We start from the raw sequence: 12,382 nt of genomic DNA on the forward strand, positions 1-12,382 counted from the left end.
TCATACTGCTGGAACAGTGTGTAATTCAAAACTTTAGAATTGCTTTGGGGGTAGACAGATGGCTCAACAATTAAGAGCACTTGTTGCCCTTGCAGAGGACCTGGATTCAGTTCCCAGCTAACAACCATCTGTAACTCCAGTTCCAAGCAGGATCTGATGCCCTCTTCTGACCTCGGGCACTGCATGCACGTGGTACACATGCAAACATGGAGACACACACATAAAACAAAACTTTTAAATCTTTTCAGAATTTCTAGACTGCAATTATATTCTATTACATTTTTTTATATAGAAGGACCAATTTGTAACATCAACAAGAAGTGAGAATGAGATTTGCTGGCTAAATACTCCATTTTTTTACTCCTGAGGGACCAGTTCTAAGGTATGTTTTATATGTTTCTCAGAATTTTCCAACATAGATCACCTGAAGAAAATAATAAAATAAGTTCTAAGCCCTAATTTTCATTTCTTTTCTTTTCTTTTTTTTTTCCTGCCTTCCAAGCCCTAATCCTGAAATTCACTTTGTAGTTCAGGCAGACCTTGAATTCAAGAATCTTTCTGCCACCAGGCAGTGGTGGTGCACATCTTTAACCCCAGCACTTGGGAGGCAGAGGCAGGTGGATCTCTGTGAGTTCGAGGCCAGCCTGGGCTACAGAATGAGTTCTGTAGGCCTCAGCCACCACATTCATCTGCATTTCATTTTTTTGTTTCTTTGGTTTCTGTTGCTATTGTTTGAGACAGGCTTGCTGTATAGCCCTCTTTGACTGGCTTAGAATTCACACTCTGTACCTTGGTGGGCCTCAAATTTCCCATGATCCTCCTGCTCCTCCCAAATGCTGTCATAGGCCAGGACAAACCACCATGCCCACTTTCGAGCTCCTCAGATACTGCTTCCCCAGTCATGGGCATTCTTGGAGTTCTCAGAGTAGCATGGCTAGCTCAGATTTCCAGTGGGATTCAGCCTCTGTTACCCAAAATACCCATGATTGCCTTTTCCTCACTCCCTTATGCTGCTTGGATTTCATCCTCTAAATGAACTGTTTCCATCCAAGCCTTATATCAGATATTTTAGGGAGGCATCCAAATTGTGCAAACCTTCTTAGGAAAATACACATAGAGAGTACAGAATTTCTCCAAAAGCTACTTTTTTTCTCCTCCCCTCTTTTGAGATAGGATCTTAAGTAGACCAGGCTGGTCTCTAAAAAGAAAAAGGATTTAGTAGTCCAAATAAATTAGAAGAGTAGATTTTAATTCCAGCACTTGAGAGACAGAGGCAGGCATATTTCCGTGAGTTCAAGGCCAGCCTGGTCTACATAGTGAATCCCAGGCCAGTGAGAACTACAGAGTGAGGCCCTGTCTCAAAAAGGAGTAAGCCTGAGATTCTAGGGTGACCCTAAGTTTGAAATCAATACAAAGAGTGTTGTCACTCATTCCTATTGTGCTTTCATGGCTTCTTCAACCACTGTACTTTGGACACCACTGGCCCCTGGTACTCTTAGGTCTTTTTTTTTTCTTTAATTTTCTATTTTCTTATGTGCATTGGTGTTTTGCCACAGAACTCAAGTTACAGACAGTTATGAGCTGTCATGTGGGTGCTGGGAATTGAACCCAGGTCCTCTGGAAGATCAGTCAGTGCTCTTAACGGTTGAGCCATCTCTTCAGCCCCCAGGCCTTTTCTTGCTGTGCTCACATAGAATCAAGCATACTGTCACTATAACTGGTTTCTCCTACTTCTTTATTGATCCTATATGGTCTCCTAGTTAGGTTTCTTTATTTTTAGATTTATTTATTTATTTATTTTACATGTATGATTGATCTGCCTGTGTGTGTGTATATGCACCATAGTGGTACCAGGTGCTCGCAAAGGGAAGAAGGCATCAGATCCACTGTACTAGGTGGTTGTGAACCACAACATGGGTGATTAGAACTAAACCCCAGTCCTCTGCAAGAGCATCAAGTGCTCTTAACTTCTGAGCCATCTCTCCAGCCCCATATAACCTTTTATATGTGTTCCCAAGCTCCCTCTGGTATCTGGTAACTTTAGATTTACTTATTTTTATTCTATGTATGTTAGTATTTTGTCTGCATGCATGTATGTACACTAGATGCATGCCTGGTGCACTAAGAGGCCAGAAGAGGGTAACAGATCCCCTGGGACTGGGATTACAAGTGGTTATGAGCAGCACATTTCTGGCTGCTAGCATCTGAACACTGGTCCTTGGGAAGAGCAGTAAGCGCTTAAACTGATGAGCCATCTCTTCAGCTCCTCTGGTAACTAAACATGATCTTGTTTTGTGAAAATCAAAGGAACTTTCACTTTTTTTTTCTTTTGTCCTGGAACTAACTCACTTTGTAGATCAAGCTGACCTTGAACTCACAGAGATTCCCCTGCCTCTGTCTCAGAAGTGCTGGGATTAAAGGTGTGCGCCACCACCACCCGGCTGAACCTTCACTTTCTTAACTCTCCATTTTCCTTTCCTGGTATTTCCTAGCTTCTAATTGGCTACACAAAAAAAATAACAAATACCAGTGTTACCAACATTTATTTCCTAATCAGTGTACAATAGCTTCTTAGTTTTATACACCCATGGACCAGCATGTGGTTTTACACTTGAGAATTTATCTCATGTAACACTGAATGATATGTCTTTGTTTATACCTGATGAGTGTGGTTTTGTGGGTGTGGATGTGGGTCTCATGTATGGTCTTTAAGTCTGAACAGTGAGTGTTTGGTATTTAGCTTTAATTGGTCTTTGTTCAGCATCAGCCTCAGTTTTCATCAGCCTTCAAACATCAGAGGAAGAATGAGTTCATTTCCTTGAAGTTTATTGACTGTTACCGGTGGCAGAGAAAATTCCATAAAAGAGCAGATTCCATATGGAACAACAGGATGGGCCCTCTGAGCTGGTGAGGAGGGGTGCCTCGGGGTGGGGACTTGAAGGGTGGAAAGGCAGTGCCCCCACCCTTCACCCTCCATTGCCACAAGGATACTGGAGTAACAGTTGGGGAATCCTGTCCAGCACCCCCTCTCACATTGGAACCAAAGAGGGGAAATGATGTGAATTACAGGAGGAAACACTTCACAGCTCCTCTGTCTCCCCATCCAAGGGGATGCCAATATCCACGTTGTAGTCTCCATGCTCCCCGGAGCTCAACCAGGGAATAGGGGTTCGATTGAAAGAAGGCCTGTTGGAGAGGTTCTGGTTGTAGAGGACCAGGGGTTCACTCAGCAGAGGCCCCAGGTCAAACTTGGGCATCTGGAAGGTCATGCGTTTGGAGGCCTTCTCATATCCACCATAGGGCATTGCTGTCCTGAGAGGGGACATGTTACATAATTAAGAATCAGAATAAAAGAAACAGGACCGTATCAATGAGATATTACCCTGTTTTAAGGGAAGAGAGTCTACAAATTATAGCTAGAGATTGCTTCTGTGCTCCTGGTTCTTCTCCCTGAACATTCCATGTCCCTGGCTTGCTTATCTCTCCAAAGTTAGTGATGAATGGAGTCTAGTGGACTCTGCATGGTCTTGTGGATGGCTGTGACATACACCAGCATTTTAGTAAAAGTGGCCCCAAATACTGTAGACCCGATGGTATGAGACCATACTTAGATTACAATGTATCTGCCCCCTCCAATTCTACCCTCACTGCAAAGGGATAGTAGATGGCCTGGCTGGGAGGAATTAACAAGCTAATGTAAAAGCACTTCTGTAGACCTCCCTCAACCTGCTCTCACACAGATCTCCTATCCATGGTCTACGGTGCCCAATTCTAAACCAGTAACTTGGAGCAGGGTATAAAGAAACAGAAGTGTCCTGTAGAGAGAGTAGTGGTGCCATCAATTGAATGGGAGGGAGCCAGAAGAAGGTCCAACCACAAAATATAGTATCCCCATTTTACCTTCAAAGAAACCAAAGCTCAAAAAAGCAGTGCCCAAACTGCTGATCAGTGAACTAACAGAGATCTTGCTTCCCAACAAATCTTTCCACCACCACACTGCTACAAGAGGCAAAAGAGCAGAGATCTTCCATGAAGGACTATATCCCCTTAGTCTTCTGAAACATTTAACTACAATCCCATACCAAGTATAACACAGTAAGTACCACACAGTGGAATACATCTGGTTTCTTCCCACTATCCTACCTGTTGAAGGACTTATATTTGGGGAGTTCAGCTTTGGCCCCATATGCCAACAGGTCAATGCCAAGTTCCACTTTTTGCTGAGGGTCAACCCCCATGGCCCGATCCCATGGGGAAATATAAGTCTTGAACACTGTGACATGTTTTCCTTCTCCACCTGCCTGGTCACCTGGTAGCCATGAGAGAGAAACATAAATCAAATAATAGCAGCTATTATTAGTAGCTAATGAAAGCTAATCCCGTATTCCACCACTAGAGAAGTTGCTGAGTCTAGAGACCTGAGGTATAACATCCTGGGAGTTGTATGTGGTTTATAACATAAAGGTAGTCTGGGGTGAGATCTGTGACTGAATCTAAGAAACCGGGGGGAAAAAATAACTAAAAGATAAGACTGTGGGTGAAATAGACACATTGCTGTATCCTGGATACCTTCTGGGTCCAAGATGCCTCATTCTCCCTCTTCCCAAATAGGCCCCATTCCTAGGGACATCCCTGCTCTAGGGACCAGATGCATTACTTCTGGTGAGAATGCTTGCCTGTTCCTGGCTCTCCATTCCCAGCTGTGCCAGGAGCTCCTCCTCTGCCAGCCTGGCCCCCAGGACCACCTGCACCCCCAGCTCCAAAGCCGGAGCCTTGATGATGGTGATGGTCAGAGCCATACTGTCCAGCGGAGCCACTGCCCCCGGCCTGGCCTCCACCGCTGCCCTTGCCATAGGAGAACCCCTGACCCGCTGTCTCCAGCTGTCCCCCCACTGTGGGAAGGAACTTCTGGAAGTGATCCTGAAAGGAAGACAGAAAGCGAGAGGAAGGTTAGCAGTGGGTGTGCAGAATACACAAAGACAGGGTACATCTGCACGAGGGGGTGCGTGGAGTTTAGGACCAGCCAGAAGATCCCAGCGTTCTGAGAAATCCTCCCTAATAACTGCAGAGGAGATTGTCGGCCTGAGGGAATTACTTTCCTACAGAGGGTTCACTCCCTAATTACAGCTCCAGGTAAGGCAGCTCATTCCCCACTCCCCCTCCCTGTCGTGACAAGGCAAAGCAAACAAAGACATCTCCTCAACAAGAAAGTGCAAGGACGAGTGTCGGGGAGAAGCCAGTTGTAATTTGAAAAGGGGAAGAGACCTCTGTCCCTTCTTCTCGGTCTGCCCAGCAGTGAGAACTCTTGCCCCACTCCTCTCTCCCTCTCCCCTCTTGATGGCCTATGGGACCAGAACTTTCTCACAGTGAAACTGTAGCAGGTGAAGCGGGGGAGGATGGCCAAAAGGGCAACATTGGGTTTGGCTCCAAAGCCTAAAAATAACCCCACCAACTCCTTGAGGAGGCCCTCCTGGCCACCTTACCAAGTAGCCCCATGCTCCACCCAGCTGTAACCAGACCCAGCCCGGAGGAGGGCTTTGGGCCCTCCTAAAGTTAGATATGACCCACTCAGCACTTTGATTCTGCATAAGGGCTAATGACAGACTCCCCTGTCTTGGCCGCGTCCATGTAGGCATCTATTTCCACTGTCCCCCAGCCACCCAGAGAAGGTGGAGGAGGAAGAGAGAAAACAGAGCCTGTTCCCTCCTCCTCGGCTGTAACATCCTGTGCCTGGCCTCTCTCCAATCCCTTCTTCTCTTTCTTTGGAGAAGCCTGACTATGTGTGGTCTTAAAGAAAGAAGATTTAGTCCCCCTGTCCTGCATCCTTAAAGAAGAGATTAAACCTTTAAAAAAAAAGATTTATTCAAAATGAAGATGGCTATAAAAACTCATTAAACTCCTCTAATGTTGCCAAATTTAACAAATAAAATTGCAGACTACCACTTAAATTTTATGTTCAGGTATAGAACAATATTTTTAATATAAATATGCCCTAAGTATTTAATGGGACATGTTTACATTAAGAAAGTGTTTGTTAGGCATTTAAGTTTAAAATATAACACATTTTTAATCCTAGCACTCAGGAGACAGAGGCAGGCAGAGCTCTGTGAGTTTGAGGCCAGCCTGATCTCCATAGTTCCATGCTAGCCAGATTTACATAGTAAAATTCTATCTCAAAAAAAATTATTTTATTATTCCAATCTTATTTTTTTGTTTGTTTGTTTGTTTTTGAAACAGGATTTCTCTGTGTAACAATCCTGGCAGTCCTGGAACTCGATTTATAGACCAGGCTGGCCTGAAACTCACAGAGATCCACCTGCCTTTGCCTCCCAAGTGCTGGGATTAAAGACATGAGCCACTACTGCCCAGCCTTATATTGTTTTTATGTCCAAAATGTTACATGTTACAAACAACATATTTAACAGGAAAAAAAGACAACTGTTGATTTTAAAAACTTTTCTCAGCTGGGCGGTGGTGGCGCACGCCTTTAATCCCAGCACTCGGGAGGCAGAGCCAGGCGGATCTCTGTGAGTTCGAGGCCAGCCTGGACTACCAAGTGAGTTCCAGGAAAGGCGCAAAGCTATACAGAGAAACCCTGTCTCGAAAAACAAAAAAAAAAAAAAAAAAAAAAAAAAAACTTTTCTCAAATTCATGAGCAATCCTCCACCCTTAGCCTCTTCAGTGACCAAGCTCATTGTATAAACCTGGAGGTCAAATTTAACTGGATACCCTCTTTGGATTTTTGTTGCTTGCTGTTTGCTTTTGGGGGCACTGGAAACGGATCCTAGGGTCCCATGCATTCTAAGCACCTGCTCTGTCACTCAGCTATACAGTCAGCCCCGAGATTCTGTAGTTTTTAATCCTTGTTTCATTTTTATGTCCCCAATATTACAAAGAACATACTTTACTAAAAAAAAAAAAAATATTCATTGTGTATCTTAACTTCAAAATACAGGACCGGGTGTCCTGTGTTTTATCTGGCAACCCTATTTTAACACTTTCCCACACTGGGAAGGAATTCTCTCCCTCTGGGTGTGGTACTCCTTCAGCCTGTACTGGCTCTAAGATGGGACTAAGCTTCAGAAATGGGCTGTACCCCACCCTAGAGCTGTTGGGAATGTAATATATGTAGGGACTTAATGAGCTTATCATTTCTCATGGAGAGGAGGTTGGTGGTATTTGGGGAACCTGGGGCCTACTGAGAAGCTGTCAGAAAAGGCCCTGGGCTGTGAGAGAGGTTCATGTCCATCCTCACCATTGAGCTGTCCGAGAAAACATCGGGGTGGTTCTCGTAGATAAATTTCTCCACCCGCATCTGCCGCAGCTTGAACATCTTGGAGCCTCGGTTGGTAAGCAGCGACAGCTCCTCCAACATCACATCCCTTGGGACACTGATCTTCTTGCCCAGGTTCAGGCCAGAGCTCTCCCGTCCGCCTTATCCAGGAGGTGGAGAAGAGGAAATTAAGGCTTTCTGAACTCAAGAGTAGAACCACCACCCACAGCTGAGTGTATAATCAAAGAGATCATTTAGGGGCAAGATGCTGTTATCTGACCAAGGTCTATCTAGTTTATGAGAAGTTTTTGTCTTATTTGTGTATCGTTTAAATTTTTTAAGAGATTTGTTTGTGTTTTATGTGTATTGAGTATTTTGTGTGCATGTGTGTTATGTGTACCACATGGGTGCCTGGTGCCCACAGAGGTCAGAAAAGGACTCAGATCCTCTGGAACTGGAGTTAATGATGGTTGTGAGCTACCATGTGGGTGCCAGGAACTGAACCTGGGTCCTCGAGAGCAACTTGCTCTTAACCACCAAGTCATCTCCCCACTTCTTCAGTCTGTGTGGGGTGTGCGTCTGTATGTGTGTTGCGGGGGGCGGGGGGTGTGTGTGTGTGTGTGTGTGTGTGTGTGTGTGTGTGTGTATGTGTGTGTGTGTGTGTGATAGAGTGTGTGTGTTTGAGACAGGGTCTCACTATGTAACCCTGGCAGGCCTGGAATTCACTATTAGACCAGGCTGGCCTTGAACTCACAAATCAGCCTGCCTCTCCCTTCTGAGTGCTAGGATTAAAGGTGTGCTCCACCACACCCAGCCCATGAGAAGTTTTGATTTCCTGATTTCAAGTTAGAGAGAACACAAGGAAACAAGGGTTCGGGGCATAACAGTTGGAATACGAGAGTAGAGAGGTAAGCCGGGCCAAAGCGGGCATGGGCTTGGAGTGGAAGAGAACAAGTATAAGGGAATATCGTAGACAGAGGCCAGGAGAGAAATTATAGCATGGGGGGAAGCTGATAGGCCCAGCCCATGTGCAGTTGCCCATCTCTAAATACGGATCCTTGTGTCCTTTCGTTTTGATTCGGTGAACTCTGGCTCCAGAGGTATCAGGAGAACTTCACACTTGGTAACTCGTGTGCATCCCTGGGGAGTACGCCTGCGCACTTTCCTATTTTAAATGCTTACACAAGTTGTCTAGCACTTAGAAGGAAAGAAGGGAATTAACCATTTGGTGAGGCCTAGCTTGTGTCCCCACATATACCTCACTGACATGGGTCCTGTGGTCCAGGCCTGGCTGAGTAGCGCAGCAGGGTGTTATCGCCTAGTAATCAGTGCAAAGGGTCGGAGGACGCAGAGTAAATGTTGAGCTCTTCCTGCCTCTTTCTCCTTGTCCTTCTTTCCTCTCCCATCACTTCTGTCTCCCACACCCTCCATGGCTGGAATTCCTCTGACTTATATCCAGTCTTATGGAATTTCTGGGACTCCTGTGTCAGGGTGCTCTTAAAAGTCCTGCATTAGGGAGCTCTAAGCATGCCCTACCTCCAGTGAGTTCCATGATCAGTTTGCTGGATTTCCTCCTCTTGTTAGGGGCCGGGGTTCCCGAGAGCGGCATGGTGGAGATGGATTTGACCTGGAAGGAGTGGGAAGCAGGCTTGAAGGAGAGACGGAATGGGAAGGATGAGTGTGTACACTACAGTCCTACTTCTTTCTTTCTTTCTTTCTTTCTTTCTTTCTTTCTTTCTTTCTTTCTTTCTTTCTTTCTTTCTTTCTTTCTTTCTTTCTTTCTTTCTTTCTTTTCCTTTTTGAGACAGGGTTTCTCTGTGTAGCCCTGGCTGTCCTGTGTCCTAGAACTTCTCTGTAGACCAGGCTGGCCTCGAACTCACAGATCCACCTGCCTCTGCCTCCCAAGTTGGGGTGTGGCACCACCTCCCAGCTTAGTACTCCTTAACTTGGGGACAAAATTTCTTCAGATCCTGTGTGTGTGTGTGTGTGTGTGTGTGTGTGTGTGTGTGTGTTTCTCCAGTGCTGAGGATTGAACTCAAGGCTTCGTGTATGCCACGTGGATTCTCTACCACTAAGCTATGCCATCCACTTCAGGTTTTCACAGAAATGTGTATTCCCCGAGAAGGTAAACTTTACTGCCTTGGGGCTTCTGTTTTCTTTGGAATCAGAACAGGAGGTAAAGCTACAGCCCTTTCTCTACCTCTTACCAGCCTCTTGTGCCCACTTTCCAAAGATCCTGTGTGGGGATCAGGAGCAGAGCCGGGGCTGTGGGTTGTTTAAAAGACAACAGCCCTGGCAGGGCAATGCACCCAGGTTTCTTGAGCCCAGCATGATTTAAAGTCGTTATCTGTATTGGGATATCAGCCTACAGCTATGGCTTCAGACTCTGGTCTCCTCCTCAGGCTTCTGTCAAGGCCCAAGGGGGTAAAGAAATGTTCTGCTAGTGTTGAGGAGATCCAGCCACAACACTCTCCATAGGAAGGGGAGGTTGTTGTTCTTCCAAGAGGCCAACTGGAACGTGGCCTGAGAGGTCATGGGGGTGTTCCTTGCTCCCTCGGGCACTCCTATCCCAAGCTGCAGAGCTGGGGTGGAGAGTGAACTGAGGGCATTTGAGCTCTGACAGATGTCAGTTCAGCAATATCATACATAGCAGTAGAGACTTGTTGGGGGACAGAAGCATAGTAATAAGATCTGGCTGTGGATGGGGAAAAGCTAGGAAAAGCTAGGAACTTCATTCTCTCCTTAACAGTCATGAAGTTTTCTATGGAGTCCTATCTCACAAGCACAACTACACTCCACCAACCTCGTGGGGTCTCAGGCCACCCCTTCCCCTCCCTCAGGTACCTCCCCACCCATCTGCATTCCTCCCGACTCCTTAGGTCCCTTTCTTTCCAACTCTGTGGCTCCAGCTGGACAGCTGGGAGCTGAGCAGAGATGAGGAGAGAGGCCACTCCCCTAGGGTGAGGAATCACATTGCAGACAAGGAGGTCAGGAGAGTGGGCTCCAGCCCCTTCATACCATAGAGCGACAGACTTACCAGCCGCCTCAGTTGGTGGTCAGCTCGCCCTGGGGTCCAGCAGCTTTGGAGGACTGAGCTGCTGTGACTGACTGGCGAACCTGAGCTGGGCAAGCGTAGGGGCAGCACCGGCAGTAGGGGGAGGGACGGTGGTTATTAATAGAGATGATGAGCACAAGCGGCTCAAATGGCACAGGGGGTACTGAGACCCTGGAAGCAAGTGCCTGCTCTCCTTGACTGGAGTTCAGGAAGGGGGAAGGCCTACGAGAGCCCCCACCAGGCTGTCAGAGTCGGGGATCAGTGGATCAGTGGGCTTAGGGGTGCACCTCCTCTTTGCACCTTGACCCTTAGATCCAAAGAAGCATTTCAGGAGGCAATTTAAGGCAGAAGCGGAGAGGAGGCAGCTAGTAAGTGGCAGGTAAGAGTAGGTAAAGGGCCGGGCAGCGGTGGCACACGCCTTTGATCCCAGCACTCAGAGGCAGAGCCAGGTAGATCTCTGTGAGTTCAAGGCCAGCCTGGTCTACAGAGCAAGATCCAGGACAGGCACCAAAACTATACAGAGAAACCCTGTCTCGAAAAACAAACAAACAAAGAAAAAAGTAGGTAAAGGAAAAAAACAAATTAAAACCAGAAAACATGATTTGTGGGCCACTCAGGGCCATCCCAGGCCAGGGCTGGAGGGACCCATGGGTGTATTGGGGGTAGGAGGGATTAAAGCCCTAAGTTTGAAGATAGGATGGAAATTTTCAAAGTGGAGTTGCTTTTAAATTTCTTGACTAGGTCAGCCTTTTCTGACCTAGTCAAACCCACTGCCGATGGTGTGGTGAAGGCCCACCTGCCTCCCTCCTTTTCTTTCCTCTTAGCACAGTGGTTCTCAAGCTGTGGGTCACGACCCTTTCCAGGGGTCACATATCAGATAACCTGCATATCAGATATTTACAGTAGGATTCATAACAGTAGCAAAACTACAGTTATGAAGTAGCAACGAAAATAATTTTATGGTTGGGGATCACCACAACCTGAGGAACTGTATTTAAGGGTTGAAGAAGCATCAGGAAGATTCAGAACCAGTCTCAGTAGCTGCAGTAATACCCTGAACACTTCCTCATCTTTTGCTCATGTTCTGCAACCAGCTGCTTTTGTACCTCTTACCTTAATAGCTGTCTGAGGAACTGGCTTTTTTTTTTTGGTGTGTGTGGAATTAGTTTAGTAAACATATAATAGTTTCCTGGGAGTGGTGGTGCATGACTTTAATCCCAGTACTCAGGAGCCTTCAGCCAGGGCTACACAGAAAAATCTTGTTCCCCTCCCCCAAAATAAAAAGTTTATTTTTTACGCGTGTATCATTGTACTTCGTTCATATTCACCCCCCACCCCCATGACCATCCCTTGTTCCCACACCTCGAAGGAAGTGGTTTTTGAAGCTTTCAGAATGCACTGGTCCCTCTGGGAGTCCCCCATCCTTCCTGACCACACCCTTCTCCCATACTATTCTTGTCATGCTTAAACTGGGGGCTGACCGTCCTCCCCACACACCACAGCAGGTGGCCACTGTCTAGACCTTTTATCTTTGGTCTATTTCCTCCCAACCCAAGGAAACAGGAGAAAAAACATAAATAGTGAAAGGTAACTTTGTTATTACTACTACATTCCTGTCAAACAAAATAAAACAAAACTCAAAGCCTGAGCTCCTATGACCGAATATCTGAAATAAAGTATATGAAGACATGCTATTTAGCCTGTGGTGTTTCAGCCCTTCTTATTATTGGAATTCTCAGACTCTGTACTTGGGAGCATCTGGTTGTTGGCACAAACATGCCCCCTTCTGGTCAGCTCAGTAATGATACGTTCCTTCTCTCATTCCTCTGGTCAGTCCCCAGATTGTCTATTTCAGTCTCCATTCTCTCTCTCTTCCTTCCCTGTTCCATACATCCACACCTGCCATTGCATTCCCTTTACATGATTCCCAGACATTGTTCAACACAGCTGCTTCCTCCAGGGAGCCAGGAAACGTCGGCAAAGAGCGCCTGCCTTCCCAATTACTCTCAGTTGTCCAAACTGAGCCTCACCTGCAAAGAATAAACTTCGGAAGA

The 12,382-nt window shown here is 46.3% G+C and overlaps 1 protein-coding gene across 2 annotated transcripts; it reads right to left on the reverse strand.

The window, feature by feature from the left end:
• Positions 1-2,809: 2,809 nt before the first annotated feature.
• Myoz1 (myozenin 1) lies at positions 2,810-12,074 on the reverse strand. 2 transcript variants are annotated; one of them, XM_052733519.1, is made up of 6 exons: positions 10,311-12,074; positions 8,810-8,900; positions 7,256-7,434; positions 4,677-4,920; positions 4,144-4,309; positions 2,810-3,312 (listed from the first exon to the last, which is right to left on the reverse strand). In XM_052733519.1, the coding sequence occupies exons 2-6, from the start codon at positions 8,880-8,882 to the stop codon at positions 3,081-3,083; spliced, it is 894 nt and encodes a 297-aa protein (XP_052589479.1). In that variant the 5' UTR covers positions 8,883-8,900; positions 10,311-12,074; the 3' UTR covers positions 2,810-3,080. The 2 variants fall into 2 exon arrangements, with proteins under 2 accessions (XP_052589479.1, XP_052589480.1); XM_052733520.1 differs by having other exon boundaries at positions 8,810-8,921.
• Positions 12,075-12,382: the final 308 nt, after the last annotated feature.

Source organism: Peromyscus californicus, unplaced genomic scaffold (assembly GCF_007827085.1).
Source record: "Peromyscus californicus insignis strain IS unplaced genomic scaffold, ASM782708v3 Scaffold_12__1_contigs__length_115047231, whole genome shotgun sequence".
In the NCBI taxonomy this organism is placed as follows: domain Eukaryota; kingdom Metazoa; phylum Chordata; class Mammalia; order Rodentia; family Cricetidae; genus Peromyscus; species Peromyscus californicus.